Source organism: Apostichopus japonicus, chromosome 16 (genome assembly GCF_037975245.1).
Source record: "Apostichopus japonicus isolate 1M-3 chromosome 16, ASM3797524v1, whole genome shotgun sequence".
Classification (NCBI taxonomy): Eukaryota; Metazoa; Echinodermata; class Holothuroidea; order Aspidochirotida; family Stichopodidae; genus Apostichopus; species Apostichopus japonicus.
The window spans coordinates 15013119-15038972 of NC_092576.1; the positions used below are offsets into that span (position 1 = coordinate 15013119).

Consider the following 25854-nt stretch of genomic DNA (forward strand, 5'->3'; position numbering starts at 1 on the left):
GTGGTCCTAAATGTAACAGTGAAAACCAATGAACAGCAATGGCAAGTTTATTATTTTCCAATGACTTCAATCCCTTTGAAATATTTTTTGAACCAGACAAGATTAATTTCAAATTTTAATTTATTAGCAACGGAACTAGCTATATAAAGGAGTGTGTCATCAATGTTTTCCTGTTAACTTATTTTTGTGTTATTTGTTGTCGTCGCTATCCCGTAAAATCCGGAAAGTTCTCAACTAGTTGAGTTGCAAGATCTACTTATAGTTATTTATTTTGTTAGTTCTGTGCAAGGTTGTTGAAAATGAGTCATATTAATAATTGGAAAAAAATCTGCACCCGACTCGAATTTCACTTATTCCCGGGTTTCATATTTACATACAATGCAGTTTACGTCGAGGTCAAGTTGCAAACGTGGCGAGTCCCTGCCGTAATTTACTTTTTATCAGTATTGCAACATCGTTGATTATATGCAAATTACCCGCAGTTCGTTTCACTTTAATTCGCCACATCTCCTCAGTATAAGAGACATTTACACGGTGAAGTCCAATCCAGTTAGCTTTCTTCGGTACCACTTATCCTGGTCTACTTGCAGTGTGACATGAAACTGCTGTTTTGGGAATCACGTTTCTTATAAATACTTACGGTCAGCCTTGAAGCTTGAGCCTCACTCAACGGATTAAATCGGTATAAACTAAAGGTAGGCCTATTTTTGACTTTTTTGTTCCTATAGCATAACCAAACAGGTGTACAATCACTGGCGCTCCCAACGTACTGTTTGACTCTTTGAACAGAATAACATTCTTGAATAAGTTATACATATTCTCAATAATTTAATGAATACAATTAATCATCATTTCATTTTAAGACGTGAACCATATTACATTGTTAAACCAATCAATATTTACATTAGAAGATTCATTTCTTTGGCACCCGGACCTTCTCCATTCCTTCTGGCTACAACTGATTAAGCCCCAGCAAATAGTAAATGGCATAGAATATATATGAAATTTACCTTTAAAGCGATTGTACGTTAGAGGCTTACCCTCGTTGACAAAAAGATCAATTACGACCTTTATATATGTATTAAACAAATGATCATACATTAGAGTACTGTTGATAATACGAATGAAGGAGTTGTTCCAGATTATTTGGTATCCAAAACTTTCCTTCGGAGGTTAAAGGACCAGCCACAAACAATTTGCTTCACAAATTACTTTCTTTATGTTGATTACACCGTTCTTAGGATTCTTGCCGTAAGAGTTCAAGTGAATATCGAAAAAGAAAACCTTCCATGGGCCTTTATTATCATTGCAATATGTTCTAATCCATGTAGACTTTAACAGTTCATAAAGCTATGGACGTGGGTAATCTTAAGCCATCCGTCGCTAATCTAATCAATAACAACTGAACTTTTAATTTGTTCGTGATTATCCGACCAAGTAAAGTCAAAGATGGCTTTTTCTAATAACCTCTCTAGGAGGATTTGGCAAAACTAGAAAGAGAAATAATATTTGGGACAGAGCAAAAGTCTTGCCAATTACATTACGAGCCAATTACATTACGAACCGTATAAGCGACTATACATTAAGGCAACTTTTAAGTCTGGAGAGCTTCGGCACGTAGTTTAAGCGAAACAAGTCATTTCCATCGCATTAATTTATAGACCGGACGCAAGTTCCAGTCTGTTGAAGGGATAGGCATAGTTTTGTCAATAGATTCTTTGCTACCATCAAGGGAAAACGTAGTATCGTCGGCTTATAGCATAATTGTTACTTCTCTTTTGTTAATAGTGGTACCTTTAATGATATTATTATTCTAAATCCTAAAAAGCTAACATCTCAACAACTAGAATAAACAAGTACGGACTTACTGGGCAGCCTTGCCTGAACCCTCTTTGAACAGTGAAGAAACCTGCAGAGTGACCATTATTGCAAATACAGGCAGTACTATTATTGTTTAAGACTTTAACTTACTTGTTATAGCTACCGTTAAGCTGGAAGTTGGAGATTGTGCTGTCAATAAAGTTTCATTTCAGTTTATCAAATGTTTTTTTTTTCTTCAAATTCAACTAGAAATGAAAAAACAGGGGTATTATGGTGAGAAAATAACCTAAAAGATCTAGATTAAATCTGATATTTTCTCCTCCAAATTTTGGTTGAAGAACACCAGTTTTAATCTAGAGGCAATCGCTTTAGCACCGATCCTATAGTCGGTGTTTGTGATTGAACGATAATTGTTTAAAGAAGTAAATCCTTTGTTAGTTTTAAGAAAAATGTTACTACGCCTCTAGTTTGTTCAGAACGAAGCTTGCCTTTTTCGAAACCTGGTTTCAGGGAGTCTTTCACTATTTGTCTTATTAAATGCCAAAAAGTTTATAAAAATTAGCGGAAAGACCATCACTTTCGGGAGCTTTAACATTATTTATAGAGCTAATGGCTTTAGGGCATTCATCTAAAAAGAGTTGGTCGTCGACAGATGCCAGATCCTTAACTGGTGCCTGCTGAATAGAGAGTTCATTAAAACAGTATAAGAAAGCATTCAATGGAACTATATAGGGTCTTTTCATCATTTTTAGTCTCGAGTAGGATATCTTTCTTATCAGATAGGAGTTAACCATCACCGTTTTGAAGTTTATGAATATAATTTAGGGATTTGTTTCTATTTTCTAAATTAAAGAAATATTTTATATTATCCCCGTTCTTCCACCGATCTTATTATCGTACCCTCTTGCTTGTAGTTGTAATAAATAAATGAGTTCACTTAGAGAAATTTTAAGATGAGAACGAATTTCCGAAGACTCCGCTATATACAGCTGTTGCTCAAGAACAGCAGTTCTATCAATAAGCTCGCTTTCTTTGCTGCTACGGTCTTTGGCCCTCAGGTTAGAATACTAACTACTGACTGAACGAATTTTAAATTTCAACAATTCCCAACGTTCCGAAGAGTTGTTACCCATATTGTTAGAAAATTCATCATGAATAAGATCGTCGATAAGGGAGATATAGTAGAGAACTGTTTAGTTTACAATATCGCGGACCTCTACTTGAAGAACCAGTTGCAAAAGTGACACAAATAAAAGAATAGTCTGATTGAATACCGGGAGGGAAGATCACGTTAGTTAGTGCATGACAAGTATTTGTATACACTAGGAAATAATCAAGCCTGCAATGAATACCGGGAGTGACATTAAAACTCCTAGTGAAATTTGTAAGAGGTGGGATTTTTCTCTCCAAATATCAACAAGATCATGAGTGGCCATGAAATCGAAACACTTTTCCCTTGCTTTGAAATTGGTTCTATGGTTCCATCTTTTTTGTCGAGCTCCAAGTTGAGAACTAAGTTTAAATCCCCAACAAATATAATGTTATCACCCTAAAACCTACTTAAGATAATGGACGCTTCCGTTAAAAAGCCGTGATTGTCAGTATTAGAGGCATAAATGCATGCCAGCGTAAAAATACGATATGAACTTTAATATCTGCTATTATAAATCTACCGAATGTACTACGTTCCTGCTTATAAATATTTAAAGTTAAACTAGGATTAATAAGAAATACAAACTCTACGATTTATAGTAGTCCCTTGCGAGAATAGATTAGTTCCACCCCAGTCCATTTTCAAGTATTTCTTATCAGTAAGACAACTGTGTGTTTCTTGTAGGAAAATTTTGTCCGATTTGCGTCCGTAAAGGGCTGCAAATAGTTGTCTCCGTTGTCTTGCTTGCCTGAGCCCTCTAACATTAAAAGTGATCAACTTTAAATCGGTGGCCATTGAATGATAGAAAGAATGTCTGTAGTAAGTTTGTAGGTCTCAAAATTATAGAACACGCAAGATGAAAAATACGAAAACACGGAGTGTCTGTTGAAAAGTTCAAACGGAGGGTGAAGGGTGAATACATAAGGAATCAATCCAACTTGTAGGAATAGCGAAGCAGCTAAGGAAACGAATCGATGTTGTCACTACTAACAGTTAGAAAAATACGACGCCATATTGTGGCGCAAACAAGGGCACATTGGTGACTACTGAAAAGGCTCAGGTGGCAATGTTTAACGAGGACATACCTCAGTACAGCAGTAACAGCAAAAGCAAACAAACAGGAAACTGTTAACACTTTAATCGAAACTAAGTGATAAACATCGATAAATTTTGAGCCGATCCTTGGGTGGAAGAGGCTTCTACTGTTCAAAATCGAAATGCTTTACATTCGCCTATCTCTAGCAGCCTCCGCTAAAACGTAATATGATCCCCTGGTGGGACATCTCATTCACCTTCCTTGTCCATCTTCTTTTGTCTAGCATTTTGAAAATAAATATATTGTCTTGGTATGAAGACACTTTTACCAGCAAGTGACGCCTTTGCCCTTGAACATGTGTGTCATTACGATGACCCTCTCAGTTTTACAATTTGGGATTCCAGCTTTGGCGAATACATTGGTAGCCATTTTCAAACAATCTTCGTCCTTCTGATACTTTAGTCCAATAATTCGAATATTATTGCGGAGTGAAAATCGTTCCTGTTTGTTTTGTAATAATGGCTTGCTCGTCAAACATCTGAATATGCTCTTCATGTGACTCTTTAAATGATGATATTTCTTCCCGTAAGTAAGCGTTATCAGAGTTATGGAGGGTGCTTGCATCCAAAAGTAGTTTGATTTAGCATCATTACTAGACATCAAAAGGCTTTTGGTTTCGCGGATTGTTTTCCTATTAAGAAAACTCACAAGTCTAATGTAAACGGTCGTCGGTTGCGAAAGCCTGTCCTGCTCAATTCAAATGGTCATACTTAGAACAACTTCAACTAGGTCATCACAATTAAGCCAACATATTTGTCCCATCAATTCATAGCGATATCCAAGCAGTAGAACCACCTCTGAAAAAAAATTATGCCTGAAGAACGGTAGCCATGGGAGAGAGTGCTGTCAGTACATCAAAAATACCGTTGACCGAGTAAATACAGGGATAGATACGATACAATTGGCAGTTGAATCGACTAAACAATTTCTAGTGCTTGCACAAGTCGAAGTTAATGCATACTGCTATTGCAATGTCACCTTTGATTGGGTACATACAGCGTTGGCAGATTTAAGTTGAACCCACTAAACGACTTAAATGTTATAGAAAGTATTTTACAGTCGTTTGCTGAGAGACACCTACGTAGGTGTTGTTTTCATATATGTGGATTATTCCTGATAAAGTATGACACCAGCATATAAAAGAATGCTATTTAAGTCGAAACATAGTATATCCTCTTTCATTCTTGATTAATATAGATTTGGGTTTGGATGAGCTGTGGCATCTTCATAATCGGAGCATCATGTTTTTCTCTCACTGCTTGCTGCTTACGTTAATGTTAAATGCATATCCCTCATATTTCGGTGAGTATGTTTATTAATTTAGCCATTTTTAATGGAAAGACTGATAATTTATTAACAATACCTGTTAGCCCTGTTAGAGAATTAAGATTTGGATTTGTAATGCATGGAACGCTCAGCTCTTTGGTAAAACAGAAGTTACAATAGATAATAGGAATATTATTCATTTAAGTTGAAAAAAACGTTAACACAATTATTAGTATACGTAATAAAGATAACTGTCATGAAAACTTCCCCAAACAGCTAAAAATAGCTTAGTCCATGTGGAAGATATCACAGATTTAATGTTTGGTCATACTTAAGACGGAAGACGAGCTATTCAAAATATGACATCATTATCAAGGCACATGTGCTTCAATTAAAATCATTTTGCTTAATAAATGACTGTTTATTGTGGCTCTTATAATGACAAAATAATGGTGTTTGTTTCAATATTAACACAATACCTACCACTATGAACATACTACCTTCAAAACATGAAATGAAAAATAATGAAAAGTAAATTTCAAATCCTAGCGTCTCTATAACAAATAATATTACAAAATGACAGCCCGAAGTAAAGAATTTTACAGTTAGATATCTCGGAAATGGAGCAAGACATTTTTCTTGTTAGGAGACATTGTACATTACCAAGATTTATTTCCCAAAAGCTACATATTATCATCGAGTGTGTTTCAATTTTGAATATATGATGTATACACCAACACTTTAGGAATAAACCTATTTGTCCCTCACATGGTAGCTCCATCTTAAATATCTTACAAAAAAAGAAAAGAGAAAAAAGTCAATAACGGCAAACTGTAAATCGTGTGATATTTATTACCGTACTTCATTGGACCTATCCTTCTAAAGTGGAGAGTGCTAATATGAACGCTCGAAATTGGTTGTATCGAAACCTCACCGACACAACGGAGTATGTGAAATACTTGAGACCTGTGAAAGATTCATACCAAACGGTGGAAGTTGGATTCCGATTTGAGCCGTTTATACATTACTTGGTAATGTACACTTTATATATCTATCCATCCATCCATCCATCCATCCATCCATCCATCCATCCATCCATCCATCCATCCATCCATCCATCCATCCATCCATCCATCCATCCATCCATCCATCCATCCATCCATCCATCCATCCATCCATCCATCCATCCATCCATCCATCCATCCATCCATCCATCCATCCATCCATCCATCCATCCATCCATCCATCCATCCATCCATCCATCCATCCATCCATCCATCCATCCATCCATCCATCCATCCATCCATCCATCCATCCATCCATCCATCCATCCATCCATCCATCCATCCATCCATCCATCCATCCATCCATCCATCCATCCATCCATCCATCCATCCATCCATCCATCCATCCATCCATCCATATATTTATTTATTTATATATATATAAAGAGAGAGAGAGGTAGATATATATATATATATATATATATATATATATATATATATATATATATATATATATATATATATATATATATATATATATATAAATATATGTAAACAGCACACATGTGAAAGTATATCTTGCAACGCGATAAAAAAACCGTACGCTGATAAAGTCCATAGATGTCAATTATCTCATTTGGACCCAGAGGCGGAATGAGGTATTAGTTTTACCAGCTCAGTGATCCAACCGATGACGGGTTCGGCGGAAAGGGCGTATTAAGTATCGCAAGTGAAACTAGCAATTTTTTATGACCAAGAGGAAATCCTCAACTCCAGCACCTAAACCTGTTGGTTCACGGATCCGAGCAGGTAAACTGGGAAACCAATTCGCCTTCGATTGAAGCCAAGAACAAATCCCGAACCCTTAATGTAAAATTCAATCAACAAAAACATTGTACAACCAAGGGGGGGAATTTTCTTTGCTTATAATGGAAGCATGAAAACATGATTGCGAAAATACATGGTGATACATTCATTCTTTGTTAGATCAAGCTGATATCGGTACGATACAATAAACTAATAGTAAACTTAGTGTGATGCTAACACTTAACTTGTGATTATAAAATCTTTGAGGTATTTGTGTTGCTTATTTCTTTCAGGAATACTCCAGTCAGGAATTGCAGTTAAGAGGCACCATGGTCATGGTTTGTTTTCCTTCTTATGTTAAAACTGAGCAAAATTTCTCATGACAGGATCTCCATCTCCATCTCCATATCCATCTCCATCTGCATCTCCATCTATATTTATATATATATATATAGATATATATATATATATATATATATATATATATATTTATATATATATATATATATATATATATATATATACATATATATATATGTATATATATATATATACATATATATATATATATATATATATATATATATATATATATATGTATATATATATATATATATACAGACTTGGTATGACTTTCGCCTTTCGTGGAATCCTGATGATTACGATGATTTAGACTACATAGAACTTCCCCTCACTGAAATATGGCGACCGGAATTGATTCTGTATGAAAGGTAAGAGACCGATTGCTTGCTGGTTTTTATTTATATAATGACTGTGTTTTAACATGCGACACACGTTTCATAATTGATCAAGCATATATCAAGGAATTGGAAAGGTTTATATCACCCGGTGTCTATCCAAATGTAAAAAGCAATAGTAGGTCAAACATACTTCTTCACTGTCATCCTTTGAGGCTTGACTCAAACTCTTTCACCAAACTTAATTCATACTTGTTTCTCTAATCTTTTTGAAATACCCTCAAAGGTTATTAAATACTCGCTGACCACAAATCATAATACGTAAACATTTTCCGTCTGTCTCCATTTCGTTTTATTTTCGAACTTGTGAAATCCTCAAAGCCAAGCATAATCGAAACAGTTCAATTCGTGTACTTTCTCCCAATGCCAACAGACAATTACTAAAACGATAAAAAGTTTCTTAACAGGAATAAACAGATACACAGTCCACTTTATCACATCGACCACGTTTGTTCCCGAACAACAATTCTTGGATGCTTATATTATTGTATCATCAATGTGTTGCCTGTTATTGTTGTTTGTTCTCAGACTATCAAAACATAGCGATGTAAGTTTTCAAACGGAGACCGATATTGTAAAAGTTCATAACACTGGTAAAGTAGAGTGGGTTACCATTGCGTCAACGAGAACGTTTTGCTCGATATGCGTGAAGAACTTCCCAAAAGACAAACACACTTGTGACGTTACGTTTACAACTTGGCTGCACCAGGATAATGAGGTAAACATTGAACTATCGTTCAAAGCGCAATGAACACAGAGAAAGCAATTTAATTGTAAACAATACATAAAATTGATTACTAGTTGACTAAAATAAGGTACGGTTGCATAATTCTTCAAGAAATCATGAATATCGTTTTCTGATTTTGCTTTTGCCTTATTGAGTACAATTAGTTTTGTTTCATTTGAAACTGTTATGTTTATTTTGCTTCGTGCGGAAGAATATTGATGCAGATATCAATATCAACACTGATGGATCTGATAACTAGAAACAAATTTGTAAATCTTGTCTCTTAACATACTTTTCCGTCGTTGAGATAAAAGGTTCCAACTTTATTCGAAAACTGTTTTGTCCAATAACTCAAAGCATTATCGCTTTTGTACGTTCTAACTGGAGTAGGGGATCAATGTGGTTACACAAACATAATGTGTAGTTCAGTATTGTAGCAATTTGGCTCAGAACGTTGTAAAACGTCAAAGTTAATATCATACTTACTGATTTTTCTTTTTATTCTTCTTTATTATTTCTCTATTCCCTATTCCCCTATCCCTATCCTTACCCCTATCCTTATCCCCATCCCTATCCCTATCCCTATCCCTATCCCTATTCCTATCGCTATCCCTATCCCTATCCATATCCCTATCCATATCCCTATCCCAATCCCTATTCCTATTCCTATCCCTATCCCTATCCCTATCCCTATCCCTATCCCTATCCCAATCCCTATTCCTATCCCTATCCCTATCCATATCCCTATTCCTATCCCTATCCCTATCCCTATCCCTATCCCTATCCCTATCCCAATCCCTATTCCTATCCCTATCCCTATCCATATCCCTCTCCCAATCCCTATCCCTATTCCTATCCCTATCCCTATCCCTATCCATATCCCTCTCCCAATCCCAATCCCTATCCCTATCCTTATCCCTATCCCTATCCCTATCGCTATCCCTATTCCTTTTCCAATTCCTATTCCTATTCTTTTACCCATTGCGATACTTTTCTTAAATGTTGCACTGGAATTAAACAAGTTTCTTTGAATCATCGGACTTATTTTGGTCTTTTACACTTTAACTATACAGCAAAAACTACAACTTTTGGGAAAGATGGATCCATGTGAAATTGAGCATCTTACTTGGCGTTTAACATTTACTGGTCTTGGAGGTAATGACTCCCTCTACAGATGCCACCAACACCTTCAAAACCAATCATATGTTCGGTATATCGCCAATTTGGAAAGACTTGACACAAAATTTGGCATGTACACCTTTGTCGCACCAAACATATGTATATCATTGTTGAGTGTGTTTACTATCTGCTTTAAAAGAGGAGACAGCAGCGGACCAGCGTTTGGTATGATGTGCCTTCTGGCTTTAATCATTCAACTTGGGACACTATACCTAGTAATTCCTGATACTGCTTTATCTAAAGTGGGTAAGTACAGTCCCCCAATGCACCGTTAACGGTTCCACCTTTATATTATATATTAGAGTATTTTTATTAGAAATATATATCTACAGAATATATTAAGGCATTTCCCCAAAAAGATTAATATTGCTCAAGTTAGACGAAAAATCCCAATGTTTGAATCGCCTTTGGGATCAAGCCATTATTTCTGTGGACTAGCATCTGTCATACTACGCTGCATTCGAACATACGATTTAACATAATATATGGCTTCAATAAAATGACTACTCTCTAATCAAGTGTGTATATTGAGGTTGAGACATTGAACTCGTTCAACAACTGATAATTTAAAGTATCTACAATTCTTCCCAACTTTCATCGTTGGTAGCACTTACCTGAAACTTGATGAATAAATGCTCATTATTAGGTGTGACAAAATGGTATCATAGTGAGTGTGATTACCCGTTCGGAGTAAGGGTAAAATAGTTGTATTTTAATGTGTTGTGAAAAAAATAAATTCACCTTTTAAGTCCTCTTAAACCATAAGACCAAGGGACTTGATTGTGCGAGTCTGTCATATGATCAAATTTCAGCCAACATAGGTAAAATAGCATTTTGGTCATTACTCGAAAACAAAATGACAAAATATTGGTACCATGGCGCCCTTCTAGGATAAATGACTTTTAAGATAGCCCTTTGTTGTCATTGAAATTGTTTCCCTTGTTGGTTTGTCAAGATATATTTTTGATGGTATTTCTCTGATTTTTTTTCTCTGTTTTTGAGATCTATTTTGGCTTGTCATTTTTTTTGGCGAGATATACCTTTTGATGTGTCAAAAATATTCCTACTATATAGATAAGAAAATGGTTGATTCAGTGTGTATGTCAAGAGAAACGCGAAGATATGATATATAAACAGATGTGCCTACAGCAATGTTTTAAGTAACCTTAAATATTGTGTATGTTCTTTTTTATGACTTTTTCAGGTAAATCCATTGCGAATTTAACTATTGTAGTAGCTGTGGAAACGGTATTTTCTGTAATAAATATGGGCATAGAAGATGACAGTTGCATTGTCTCCAATACGACAAAATTCCGTCTCTTTATCCTCAAGAAGATGCGCAACAGAAAGAAGAACACCAATTCGGACAACCAAGACAACAATTCTGAAGGGACCCCACTCGTTAAGAAGAAAAACGGAAGTACATGCACTCAATACGTGATAGAAAACCTATCCATCAAGCAAGTTGTAGCATTTGGCTTTTTCGTAGCCATAGTTTATATCAACGTTGATATGCTTATAAGTTTGAGCAATTAATAACCATGGTACATGCAATTAAGATAAACCATATGCACCTTCTAGAAAGCGTGAGAGCTCCAAGGCAACTGTAGACAATCTGTTTAAAAAAACTCAACTTTCTGAAACATTTGCTTTTTTATAATGTAATTAAAAATGAACGAGCCAACGATGTAGCTTTCTGTTGTGTTGTGTGTTTGATGAACAAAAACGTTACACCGCACACTGAATCAAGTAGAACATTTGACCAAGACCGATTATATATACTATACTTTTAAATTGTATATAGGTGACAATTCATATGTTCATCGGATAAAAAATTTAAGAAATATGTTAGAAAATAACTAATGATTACTTAAGCAGTAAGGTTTGTATTAAGGATAACCTTGTTTACTTTTGCAGCGGTTTTTAATTTAGAGTATGCAATTACTTTATGAACTATTTGTTATATTTGATCAAATTCTTTGAGACCAATCAAAACGTACATTGATCAGTGAAAAATTATCTCATTGATTATTTTCCATCAAAATTATGATCTTTCCATTTTATAGAACGTGAAATATTGTTTGCAACGCTCGCATATATCCCCGTGGTGCACTGTTGTTGTCTCTACCGACTCATGTGCCAAAGATATAACTGGTAACGTCTTCTCACTGTATAAAAGTCCAATACTTCTGCTCACCCATCCTCCCACCCCCTCACCCACCATTTTCTTCGGGTGAGTCTAGCCCAACAAGACCTACCGAACTGAATCAAGAAAGAGAACACCTTTTAATATGTTTTGTTTATGGTATCGCAAGTCACCACTTGTGGTTAAAGAGAGCTGATGATTCCACTTAATATATACTGATCTACAATATGTTAACGGACGCATTTCACGAAATGTCAGTTCAAGTGGTAATACGAAATCTTTATCAGCATACCCCTGATATCACTTCTCTGAATGAGACAAAACTAGATGATAACACCCATGTATATAATCTAGAGTCCAGACTATCATATTTTCAAAAAACACCTTAATATAATTGTTTGCTCTGATCACTCTGATACTTGTCAATGACCTTCATTTTCCCCTTATAACTATAGCAATTTCAGCCTATATGCAGACGACACCACCCATCTAAAACACCGGCTACACCCCTACACTTAGAATAAAGTATACCCATAAAGCCGTTATCCACTTGGAGAATTGGTGCAACTGGTGGCATGTTTAAATCAACCTTATTAAGTTTAAGTAGTAGCACGCAGTTACCTAAATACAGGCCTTAAAAACAATTTGTACTGCTGTATCCTTTTTTAATTTTACCCATCATAACACTGTTGAAGCAAATTTTCTCGGGGTCAAGTTTAACCGTAAACTTTCCTTCAAACCTCACTGCGACAACAACGTATCTAAAAGATGGCAATTTTAATTAACCGTCGCTCGCTTGCTTTAAAATTTGCATACTCTATCAAACTATTTACTTTTCTAAAATATACCGTTATAGCATACTCTAAAATAAACACCAAACTAAAAACCTCTATATGAAAAACCTCCTTCTAAGTCATACTATTACCAACTTTCACTACTGTCCTAAAAAACCTCAGTTATTTTTTTACTTCTTAGAAGGCACTCTCGCTAGCAGCTAGCCCCACCCCTTCCCAATCTAGTCTGTTCTTTTTTTCATTAGTGGTATGGCTGTTAAAATCAAGTTTAAGTAAACATTCAAGCAACTCAACAGGAACTCCCTTGAATATCTGTTTCCACCACCAAATAAAAACATTCTTCTAAATTCACAGCAGAATGTTTCCCGTCTACCTATCGGCCAAATCCCTTGGAATGATCGCATCGCGGGATCGGACAGGATGAGAATATTTCTGCACGAACATTTCTCTTCTCCCATTAAGTTTCGATTTGAAGTTATAGGTTCGTGGTTATACAGCACAGCTCAGTTGCTGTTTGATAACTCGTTAATTGTTTGTCCAGCGAAACGTGATTGGTCACACATGCTGTAAGGATAATTGGATGTCATGTGAGAGGAAAACGACGAGCCTTCAGGTCTAACAACGTAAAGTCTAACAAAAACCATGGGAAATAGTGTTGAAAGTCCGTATCAAGTACAGGCCGTCGGTACTAGTAGTGATCGCTAGGACAATCCTCCACAAAATCACCCAGCACTCACGCATGTAGCAAAATGTCCGTGTTGTGTGTAATTGCAGTAAATTATATACATGACAGATTTACTTTCTACAAAAGTATGTGTAGTGTAAGATTAGTTAGGTTTCAACCACGTTTGCGCTATATTGGTAAAGCCTAGCAAGGAAGTAAAAGAAATAATAGCATGGCAATCCATTCAGATATATGCTAATCAAAACTTTTGTAATGTCATCACTCCGTGAGGACATTTTACAGCCACCAAAACGAAAGGAGTTTTCTTAATGAAAATGCATTCATTTATTCAACACTCAGCAATTTTTCTTACCTGAAAACTTATTGTAACGCCAACCCTCTCTTTGATTGTAGGAGCCTTCTACGATTGATTTGAAGTTGATTAAGAAACTAATAAAGTTAAAAACAAAGCAAAATAAATAAATGGGGATAATCCTGACTTGTTAAATATATGTAAACTGTTAGATTCCACACCACCATTGTGCACTCCTTTTAAATGGTAGAACGTGTGTCATACGCTCTCATTGACAGTGATAGAAAGCTACAATACGTATTCCACCAGATGCGTCACTGTGGCTTAGTACGGACTTAGACATATCAAATGAATGACCGATTTCGATTCCTGCCTTCGCCTGATGAGTCCGTGAGGTACGAAGCCGGTCGTCAAATTGAAGTTTTCTGGTGTCTTATCTTTCATAATTTATTTAACGTATGTTATTTCCAAACAAAGTGAGAAAGTACTCATAGTTGTCAAAGAATGAATACCGATTATTTTAAAATATGTATTGAATTGTATGGTCCCCCTGGAACCTTCTTCAGTAATGAGGCTTGAGTTCAAGCGAAAAGTACACACAAGTGAAATGAACATAGACGTTTATGGAGTGACAATAATACAGAATATCTGAGAGCAACAAGCAATTAAAAAGTAAGCAATACAATAAACTATGGTGAGTTTTCGTGCGCAGAGAAAGATGGATTGGCTTTTATGCTCTTGATTTATTTTAGTTATTTCTTCGGAATGATATTGACTGAGAGAGGAAGAGTTATCAAAAGTAAAAGAAAAAATGTGTGATCGCCCTACCACCATCCCTGCATCTCTATAATGGTCGAAGGTGGTGGGGCGATCTACCTTGTGTGCTGTTGGAGTTTTGGCTTGAGAAAATTGATATTCTGTTGTTCAATTTCGTCAAATGTCGAGCTTTAGAATAAAAACATAGACCTAAGAAGGAATGCTTTTCTTCTTTTATTATGAAAACAAAGGATGTAATCGGAAGCAAATAATTTGTGATAAAAAAAAAACATTTCACTTGAGATTTACTCTTTAATAAATGGAGCATATCTTGTTTAAAATCCTTTGTGCCTTGAAAGAATCAATACTGAAATCCTAGGGTAAGACTATTCTTCATCAGATCTGTAAAGGATCTCGCATTATCTGATCACTTAGAACGAATTGAAAGGAGACGCATTGCTTTCTGCTTTCATTGCAACGAGATGTTTTTTTTTTTATCCCATCTATCAAAGATAAAATGTAATTAGATAATGTTCAGTGTTGTTCGTTAGCTCAGAGGGTTGAGCAGATGACTAAAAAACGGGTGGGGGGGGGAGTGGGCGGCCTCCCCTCTGTGTATGATTTATGAAAGAACGTGGAACAATTTGATGTTTTTATTATATTTTTGTTACTTTTTATTTTGTTATTTTTGTTGTTCAGAAACTGAAACTAGGAAAAAAATAGCAAGGTACTAAACAATGTAGTTTTGTCGAAAATCTTTGAAAATACTGGAATTTTGCAAGGGCGTTTGGCGGTTACTTTGAAATACCCCGGCTCCATACCCTCCGATGAAGCCCTCTCCTGCCGCCTGTAAAGCCAAGGATTCCATCTTGGGCTGCTTTTCTTGCAAAGTACTTCATATCAAGCTTTTCTTGGCAGAAAAACACAGAGAAACTAGGAAAAAAATAGCAAGGTACTAAACAATGTAGTTTTGTCGAAAATCTTTGAAAATACTGGAATTTTGCAAGGGCGTTTGGCGGTTACTTTGAAATACCCCGGCTCCATACCCTCCGATGAAGCCCTCTCCTGCCGCCTGTAAAGCCAAGGATTCCATCTTGGGCTGCTTTTCTTGCAAAGTACTTCATATCAAGCTTTTCTTGGCAGAAAAACACAGAGATGCTGTAATTTGCCTATCAATTCGTTTTGGGATATAATCTTCTATGTGTAACTCATGGATACAACCAGTCCCCTTCAACATTTCTTATGGATATTTGGTAGAAGGGTGATGTCGATAGTTGACTGCAAACCCGACAATCAACACAAATTGGCCGTTTGACAATGATCATGTGTATCTGTTCTTTTCAGAAGCACAGTCCAGTGTAGGTTATTGTTCCTCGATATTTGAGCAGGATTATATGAAATATCTCTTCCCTATCGAAGGAACTCGTGATACGTCTATTAACGTAAAACCGTAATGATAAAATGGTTACAGTACTAGTCTTGATGTGGACCGGGGGTCAATGTGGATCAAGTTGTTTAGTTTTCATGTTTTCATGCTGCCTTTTCTTAAAGAGCATCAAAACAGTCGGAGGCTAAAATGGGTAAAGTGGGGACGGTGATTGGGTTCAAATCACAGACGGCTCTATTTAACAACATTTGTTTTTTATTTCTCAGATAAGGAGTAGTTTAATAATATTATGCTGGATTTCCAACCAAAAAGGCTCATTTTAAGTAACAAACGGTAAGGTTTTACGCACCAGAAGCAGGAGCACCTTTGAGGTTTTTCACAAACCTGGGGACAGGTGTCCCCCTTTCTCCTCCCCCTCACCCTCCCCCTCCTCTTCCCCCAGAGCCGTATATGTCTTTATACGGCTCTGCTTTCCTCCATTTTGAACTTGAATTTAGCAATAGTGACTAATTTGACTGAAAATCTTCTTGTATATTATATTGTTTTTCACCATAAGTAGTTCAAAACTCTCAGAGAATACCATATGTTATAATTGACATCCAATAAGACTAGTACTTATAACGTTTAATGTGTAACAAGAGAAAGCAGTAAACTATATACAGTTTCAGTATTAAGTTTTAGTTTTAATTCTTCACCAGCTTACGTTTCAATTTGTATGAATAAACTGCAACTTGAGTTGAATTGGTCAAAATTTGGTGTTATACGACAGTAGGTCTCCATAGGAGAGATAATGTCCCTAGACATACTATATTAGTAACAGATCAATTTACCATAACATCACCGGGAACGTTGAAGTTAACGAATCCTTTCAAGATTTCCAATGAATAGCAAAATAATATACGAAATCTAATTGTCGATAACTTAACTTAATTTAATCGTTATCCCGATGTGCTTCAAACTTGTTTGGTGTTTTAAGGTCGGGAGGGGAGAGGTAGGTGGGGAGGGGGCCTACAGACCAAAGCCGAGAACTATCAGAGATGCAATATAGTATATTTTCTTCTTCATTTTATACGGTACTTAACGAAAAAAGAGGACACGCCCCCAAACAATAAGATAGTACGTAGTCCTATGATATATATATATATATATATATATCACGTGACCAGTTTTAGATCAGATATCGTCTGGTAATTAAATGTTAGGTTCATACAGGTGAGCATCCGGGTCATTTGCTCGATTGACATGTTTAACTGTATCATCCCTATAGTCTTCATCAACATTGCTTTTCTATACAAATATACACAACACAACACAACAATTGGTTAAAATGGAAATATTGACATAAGTATTACGTAATATTTGAGCAGAGATATCTATTTTAACCCATATATAAAGTAAGTGAGTTGAGTCAAATTTTATAGCATTTTTTTTTCTGTTTCCTCGGATGAAATTTCACTTTCGATGAGGATGAATATGTCTATGATTTCATTGTGGGCAATCAGCTTCGAAATAATATCTGGATACATCCATAAACAAGGCTATCTGAAGCGTTCTTCGTATTTGAAAATACAAGGGGATCTCCCCACTTAGGCCTATACTGTAGCAAGCCACGTAATAGGTCTCTCCGAGCTTGGGGGAATCCTAACTAACTAGTCAATCAAGCTTTTAACGTGAACACTAGGAGATAACGCGACTCGATATTTTCTTTTGCTTGCGCCATAGTCACCACTGCAGATATGCAGAGCGGTGATTGATGGCGGATGCATGTAAATAATATAAATAGCTACTTGAGCTGTAGTAATTATCGTTTTCCACGCGAATGCGTAATAATTGTTCGTGCAATGTTAAAAACCACTGTTTCTCATACGCGGACACGTCCAAGGTCATTTTTAATAACTTCCTGAGGGAAATCGATATGTTGAAGAATGTGGAAAACATATTATCGATTATGGTTTAGCTTATTACATTAATATATGTCCACCCAAATTAGTTACTCTGGCAGGATATCAGTCAATATGCAACAGTACAACTATAGCTAGGTTCTAACGTAGGCCTTAGCTCATAACGATATTTGCATTCATCATCCGAAGTTCTTTTCATGGACCGGTTTTTTGTGACTTACCCGGGCCGATGTATGCGCATCACATGGCTGATACTCCTTATTCTATGATACTTCATTACCATATACCACTCCGATGAGGTGAGTTCCCACCATCAACGTAGGTAAGATTTCCACTTTCAGAGACACAAGCAGAAGAAAAATCACACTGCATCGCAACTCCAGACACGAGGTTGTAGGAACTTTACACTAACAAATACGTTTTAAACACTGAATGAAGGGTTGTTTGTCGGCTTCAGTAAATATAATAACACCAATATCATGTAGAATAGCTATAGTAATAATCGAGGAACTTCCCACTCGTAGGATACGCCTGGTGTTACTCAAAAACAAAATGAAACAAAGAGTGAGTAAAAGCATAAAGAGTTTGGTGTTATAATTGCGGAAGTTCCTGTTAACTCGTCATCACGTGAATCGTTTCAAGGTTCCTCCAATATTTGTTGTAGATTGCTTGGTAATGACACAACCGATACTGAGGCGATAATGTTGACCTGCGTATGTCTATGTGCATCCATGGATGGAGCTGTTCAGGCTATGTATGTCTGAGTACGGGTTGAGGGCAGGTGTAACCTAAAAATACAATATTAAACTTCATACTTAAACAACATTGAAAGTCAATCTTATGAAGTACAAGAATAGTCTGATACTTTTGTGGGGCACAACAACGGTCACATTCTAAACTACTTGTAAATAATTAGCATGAATGGAGCATTTTGGAAATTTGTATTTTAAAGCTGAGTATTTGAAAACATTATTGACAAACTAGTACACAAGTTATTCCTTCCCATGTAAGACTGTGATATTTTAAAACTAAAATTCTTTTTTACTTCCATAATGTCTACGTTATAAATATCCTTCATTCTTTCTTGAATTTATATGTTGTATTTCAAATTTTGATATTATTAATATATCGCCACATTGTGATATTATGGATATATCGACAAATTGTGATATTATGAATATAACATTTGTTACTATATAATATGAAAAGTTAAATGAGAGTGATATTATGGTGCATTCCATATAATTCCATTCATAAATGTACTTTCTCACCCTAGCTGTCTTTATTTCTCAACTGCACCATTTATAATTGATATGTAACAATGTTTTAATCATTGATCATGTTGAAGGTTGACATCTTATTGTGCTCATGTAGTTCTGTAAAATTCAATCCCCATATACCTTAGTCTAAGGATATATTTGAAGGATACAGGAGTGCTTAAATAACCCCATGGGTCATGTGGGATGAGGAAAGTGCAATATAGTTAATGCTGGATATGACATGGCACTGACGTCTGTAGTGGCTTTGACGAGCTCCTTCTTTGTATCAGGGGAAAAGTCATCACCAAGAATGGTGGGAGCACAATTGGCGTCATGGTGAGATGAAATGTTACTTTTGATGGCTTAATCCAGTGCAGAATATTACACTAAAATACGTATAGCTAGACTGGTGGGTATCGGTAGAGTCTTCTTAACTTAATCAGGGCTTCAATCCCAAATATCTAGCATAGCCTGTATTGGACAGTGCAGTGATTGCAGTGCAGTCGGGATATACAATGACCAAAGTTTCATGCGATGTGAAAGATACTAAACTGATGATCAAATAAAACTTATTCTTCACCTCACCATGTTTGTAGCTTGGCGGCCACGGCGTAGGCACGCCTCAGGTAACCACATCCTTCGTCAACTCCCAAAACTGTAGCCTACAAATTACCAGTAATATGTAATATGTACACAGTAATCTGAATCAACTCTTACCTTTTAAGAGGGCCCTATTCTATCATGTTATACACCAATATTAGTGTGTTTTGTTCTTCAGATATTACAAACACACTGTTTGAATACACACCTCAAGTACAGATCACCTAGGTGTCCCCAAATTAAAAATCCCCCCCCCCCCCCCCGCCTTCTAGATGGTGTGTTCAAACACAGGTCCCTGATTGATGTGTCAGTTCAAGCACATGCACACAAATCATTTGTGTATAACGAATTTAATGTGTCTTTTTTTGTACTGTTTGAATGGGTACAGCTTTGTTAATATTATCGTCTCGTTTCAATCTGCTTGACGTTTCACTGTCCCCCGTTTCACAGTACCCTGTGTGACTGAACAATCTGGTATAATTTGTTCCCAGATTATTTCACTTTCTGTCAAAGGCGATATAATTGTAAATAAACAAACTTTTATAATAAGAAAATCAGTTTACTACATTGGTTTGTAAATGAAATAATTTCGTTACTTAACTAACCATGCTGTACATTTCGAAGCGGTTATAGATAGATAAGCTATAAAAGAGGTCGAGTCATCTTCAATTTTTTTGCTTAAAAGCATCTCAATAACATACCAAACGTTTTTTAATAACAGTTGGGAGTGGTGAGGTTGACATACGTTCTCCAGTACCCCCCATACACTCCCTCCCCCTCCCCGTCTCCTCTCTCTGTACAACTATTCGTGTCATTAGGCAAAACGAATGTCTTAAACGTGAACTAGCGGATATATGGTTGTTGGTTGGTTGTTTCCTCTGAGATATAATGACAGCTCGTTTCCGAAATCCGGCATGGACACAAGTACTTATCCACCCTGGGGAACTGGTCATGATTCCAATAATTTCGCCGAGTTGATTAAAAACCAGCCAATGGTATATCAGCAGCTGATATATTTAGTCGCTACGTACTATGTAAACATGTTTCAATATAGGACGTATCAGAACATCGTGTGAATACACAACTGACAAAAGCGTAGGCAGTAAAAGCAAATGGTGTGGGTGTTTGGTATTTTATATATAGTTGATAACTCTCGCGCAATATATTTCCATACGATAGTAATATACTATGATATTGTGGAGTAAAGTTCAGCATGGGTTACACAAGGGGCCCGAACATTACCTATAGGTGTTGGGATGTTGATGTGATATTCATTAACCATCAACTTCTCTACTATATTTGCAATCATTATGAGAAGTCTCAAAACAAAAGTTATTTTTTATGGGGAATGGGGTGGAGTGAGTGGGGCAGGGGGGTTGGTTTGAAGATACGAGAGAGAAGCAACATGGGCAATAACTATCAACATTTACTCAAAGGACTGTTTTAACTACCGACAGCTTGAACCGGGTCGAAATCTTTTGCAACGGACAATTCTGTTCCCTGACGTCACTGAGTATATTCATCTTGACTGTTCGTTGGGAAGATTCAGGATACTGTAAGATTATATAAAGGGATCGTCTTTAAGACCTTGAAAAATAACTTAAGGGAGAACTTGTTTGTCTTGATATTAAAAGTAAAAGAGAGTGCTGATAGTGTTTCAATATATAGCTACTCCGGTATTTCAAAATCTTAAGCATTAAAATATGCTAAATCTCTGGATCGGTATTTGAAGACTAACATAGATGAGACGTCACTTCTTCATTGCATATCTAAAGGTTGAGGTTAGTCAACTTTTCTGTCAATTTTAATAATTCAGCCAAAAACATAATGCTCTTATTAATATCATATAAACAACAGAAAGTAGATTTGGATGAAATTGAGCACCATCTGTGCTTGACACATTTGTATATGCATTGTTAACATGCCATGTGAGGGCCATAAAATGTATTATTTTTCCCGTTGAGTTTAGTGTTACATCTGATGGAACTGATCTAATAGTCGGTGTGTTAGACTACATACTCCATTTACTTTATCTGATGAACGTCTACTGCTTAAGGGTTGAAGTTGAAAAGAAGAAATAGAAAAGGAAACAAAAAATTAATTCGATAAGGAAGATGGTCTAATAACAATGATAATAAAAAAAATAAAAAAATGAAATGCAAAGAAAAGAAGAGTTCTTCATTCCTGCCTGACTAAACTTAAATTAAAAAAAAAAAAACTAATCTGTTCATTATGATTAAAAGTTCATATCAAATGTTACAAACAAAAATCCGTTTATCACATAAATACATGTGCAGTGGATTACGAAAAGGGGGAGTTTTCAGTGGGATTTTTGCCGTCTCAATGTTGTTTATTTCTTCTTGTTTTCAAGACTATCACTAAATACAACACCAGTAACTTTCAGATCATTCTACCCCACTTTTTTATGAAATTGAATCTTGACTACCACGACTACTTTTAATGATAAGATATAGATGCATTTGCAGTTATCATGATGCAAGCATTCGGATTATCAGCTGCATTGAATGCCAGAAGGTACAAAAATGGCTATTCCCTTACCTGTTCTTCTTCTTCTTTTTAATTTTCCTTTTTTCTTATTTTTTCCCATTTTCAAGCTGAATTTAAACACTTGAAACTGAAAAATAAAAGCATAACTTATTAGGTACATGCTCAGAAATTCAACATGTTTGATCCACCATTATTTTGGGAAGCCCAACTTTATAACGGAAAATAGGTACTGTAATAAATAAAAAGTCTATAAAAATCAATGCAAATAAGAATCGGTGTGTAATATTTTGATTTGTTCAAGCTATCACCTTTGTCTGTCAAAGAACTTTTAAGTTGCTATTTCCCTGCAGGGTGGAACAAACATGTTTTTACCTTTTGGGGGTATGTCGTTCATCTCTATCCATAGACACCTGTTAATGGTTGAGTGTGCTTCTGCTACCTTAACTTAGACTCTTCTAAGAAGGGTATGTACAGATAATACTATAAAATTATATTGTATACAAGCATTGACAGATGCCTGTTGCAGTGGCGAATTAGGTCTACGAGGCTGAAATTTTATTACAGCAGCCAGATGAGAATGAAGGATCTTGAAGAAGGGGGCATTCCCGCCCCTCTCCTTGCGCACGCCATTGGCTTTTAGTGCTGTTGCAATATAATGGTACCGCTTGGAACCACATCTCGACCGGGTTTGCGTTACTTTACCAAACAAATGTCATACAAAAACATAACTGGATCTATTCACCAACAAGTAACAAATTGTCAACGAATTTATTTAACAGTCTTCTATTTTTTTTTTTCATTTGGAACCCATTAAAGGGATTTTCTTATATTATCATCCCTGGTCCTACCGATGGGATACCATTACACGGTGCTTTTCAGGGACCTTAAATTTCCTCGAAGCGGTCGAGTTTAATTTCCCAGATTGCGGGAAAAAACTGCTTGCAAAGTTTATTTTACAGCAAATGATATTGATGGATGCAAATGAGCCTCACATGGAGGATATTAATGTCCATGTGCTTAATATATTTTCGTCGTTATAAAGTCATCAATTGAATAGTTGATACGTGTTACCGGTAGCCGGTTAAAACGCTATATGTTCACTGTAAATTCTGGACAGCTCACATAGCGTAAACATCTTGTCGTACAGGTTTTAGTATTATGAAAGCAAACTGCAACACTTGAACGGCATTAACCTCTCTCTATTGTTATAAACTGGTTTTGAATAAAGAAGATGTGGTTCGTCAATGAGTATCGATAAAGTCCATTGGTGTGTTACGTGTTGGACATAACAGGGACTACTTGGTATTCCATTAATAGCGGTTTTCTTCATCAGTTCATTGTTCATCAGAATGTAGTCCATTGACTTATAAAACCAATAGAATAAAGAACAATGAATCGGGTAACATTCTTCCGAGATCAAACTAGTTTAATCCTGAGACGTGTACAACGAACAGATAGACCGAAGAGTTGAAGACACCCTCGAAGATCATGTGTAGTATATGTTCCCTTTCGAGGGGAATGGTTATACACACCTGCCGATGATCACAAAGTCGCAGTCTCGATGCAAGGGTTGAGAGCGGATCAGTCGTGCGGTAGTTTGGTTTCCGTGCCCAGGTTCTTTCCTGGGTGACTTTTCTTTGAAAGTATTCCTGGGAATCAATCATGGGAGAATAATCGAAAGGTACTCACATAAATAATTAAATATGAATAAGACAGAATTTTAGTCTTGATATGTTATAATACAAAGAAAGCATACAACTTTGAATCCAATAATGTTTCTGTAGCTATTTCAATTTTTTCAAGATATTATCGTTAAATATACTGAATTTCTGGAAAATTCGTTTAGGCTACCTTGGTGGTGTTGACGTCGGCTCCTCACTGCAGTTTTTATAGTTAATCCGTTGTTAATCCGTGTTTATGTTAATCCGTTGTTTTTGAGGTCAACCAGAATATGTTCGATAATCTTCATATAAGCAACAGAGCACCATTGGATGGCATTCGACATCATTAGTCCTTAACACATTTGTAATAAATTATAAACATTTCATTTGAGACCATATAATCTAAATACCTCCCATTGAGTTTTGTGCTGCAACCGAGGGACTAGTCTGATGGACTGTGTAATAAACTAAAAGGTCCAGTCACTTTAAGTAGTGAATCTCAACTGTTTCAAGGGTTATTCCAAAAAACAAACAAAAATTAAGTAAATGTGATGCAACCTAGCAAGACAGAAAGTATGGTTTTTATCGGTCCACGGCATATCAAAGTTAATTTTGTTGCTAAAGTTATCAAAACACAATACGGGGTATATTTTTTTTGTGAATCTCAAACAAAGTTCTGAAGAATCACTCAGTTTCCGGAACTACCTACTATCCGGTATGAGAATTTGCTACAACACTGTTGCTTATAGTGGGACCATATTGACACTGGTATACTTTGGTTTTCTTGCAAAAGTGACATAGATTGAATTCTATATATATTAAAATTTGATCTCATGGTCTTGCCGGCTTTTATGTCTCTAATATTGCAACGAATATAATGCTTGTTTTGGTGTAGGTTGTGTAAATCTTTACCAACACATTTATATCAAACAATGAGTTTATAAGTTCCTGCAACCCCTTGTGAACCACATCACTGTTAGAATGTGTTGCTTGGCTTACCACAAATAACCCATTACAATGAAATCCATATCCCCTTTCAGAGTGACAAAAAAGCCTTTTAATGAATTCGATGGCGCTAGTTTGAAACAGGGTGTTTTGTAATATAAAATAACTATATGGCACTTAAAGGCATCCGTAGATTTACTTTTAGGAGAACAGCGGCTCATCAGGCCGTGTATTCAGTGGACGGTGGCTGCAAGCATGCCGGTCGCAGAGATGTCACCACCTCTGGCCAAAGGCAAGGATTCACGCACGCCACCTAGTACGCTTCTGGTCGATTTGACCGACCCTCTGCGCATCCCCCCGGGTTCTTTTTTTTTTTTAAAGGTTCACTTTATTCAACCAAAATCAAAATGTACAAATAAAACAAGTGCACTTTGTGCACTTTTTGACAAGTACTAAACAGAATTTAGTAAAAAATAATCCAAACAGTTAATGCAGAACAAAGGAAGTAGATAATAAGACTTTAGAAAAGAAAAACAAAACCTTAAGAGACATTTGTCTTGAGATTAATATGAAGTTTGTCTTTTTTAATTTTAGCAAAAGACGTTCCGGACGTCCAAAGTTTACTGAACTGATGTTTTGTAAGACGACTGAAGTCTGCTTCTACTCGGGTTTTAATTTCTTTTGCGATAATCGAGAGAAGAGCAGTCCCAGTTTGGACTTGCTCTTCAAAAATATGAAGGCACCTTGACTTCCAAATAGCAAATTTCGTAATACAAAAGATAAACCAAATTCTGTTGAAAACTATCTGTGGAAAGTCGACACAAGGGAATCCAAACAAAAACAGTTTCATGTTAAATGAGCTGTTATCACCAGCTAATCTGTGAAAAATTTTCTCTACCCAAATCAAAACTGTCTTGGCTTTCGGGCATTCCCCCCGGGTTCTTTTGCGACAACAAGGAAGACATGGCACGGGATCCTAGGCCACAAAAAGCACCATACCTACAGCCAATGGTATTATCGCCAGAGGCCTGTCTTGAACCCTAGCCACGATTTACACGACCGACGAGGAATGAGTCTTTCGTCACCCTCTTAACCACATCGGCCACCAC

The 25854-nt window shown here is 36.2% G+C and overlaps 1 protein-coding gene and 1 long non-coding RNA gene across 5 annotated transcripts; one reads left to right on the top strand and one right to left on the bottom strand.

The window, feature by feature from the left end:
- The first annotated feature begins 473 nt into the window (after nt 1-473).
- LOC139982854 (acetylcholine receptor subunit alpha-like 1) lies at nt 474-20284 on the top strand. Of its 4 annotated transcripts, XM_071995978.1 has the most exons (8): nt 475-695; nt 5268-5372; nt 6222-6367; nt 7441-7485; nt 7769-7878; nt 8434-8623; nt 9706-10057; nt 11016-20284. In XM_071995978.1, the coding sequence occupies exons 2-8, from the start codon at nt 5312-5314 to the stop codon at nt 11345-11347; spliced, it is 1236 nt and encodes a 411-aa protein (XP_071852079.1). In that variant the 5' UTR covers nt 475-695; nt 5268-5311; the 3' UTR covers nt 11348-20284. The 4 variants fall into 4 exon arrangements, with proteins under 4 accessions (XP_071852080.1, XP_071852079.1, XP_071852081.1 ...); XM_071995979.1 differs by lacking the exon at nt 7441-7485 and having other exon boundaries at nt 474-695; XM_071995980.1 differs by lacking the exon at nt 6222-6367 and having other exon boundaries at nt 478-695.
- LOC139982855 (uncharacterized) lies at nt 11084-25854 on the bottom strand. Its single transcript, XR_011798398.1, has 2 exons — nt 25745-25854; nt 11084-23788 (listed from the first exon to the last, which is right to left on the bottom strand). It is a non-coding gene; the product is annotated as an uncharacterized lncRNA (long non-coding RNA).

Coding starts and splice junctions, on each gene's coding strand:
- LOC139982854 (XM_071995978.1), top strand. CDS start 5,312: ATGTTTTTCTCTCACTGCTTGCTGCTTACGTTAATGTTAAATGCATAT. Junction 5,373..6,221: donor TGCATATCCCTCATATTTCG/GTGAGTATGTTT, acceptor ATCCTTCTAAAG/TGGAGAGTGCTAATATGAAC. Junction 7,879..8,433: donor GAATTGATTCTGTATGAAAG/GTAAGAGACCGA, acceptor GTTTGTTCTCAG/ACTATCAAAACATAGCGATG.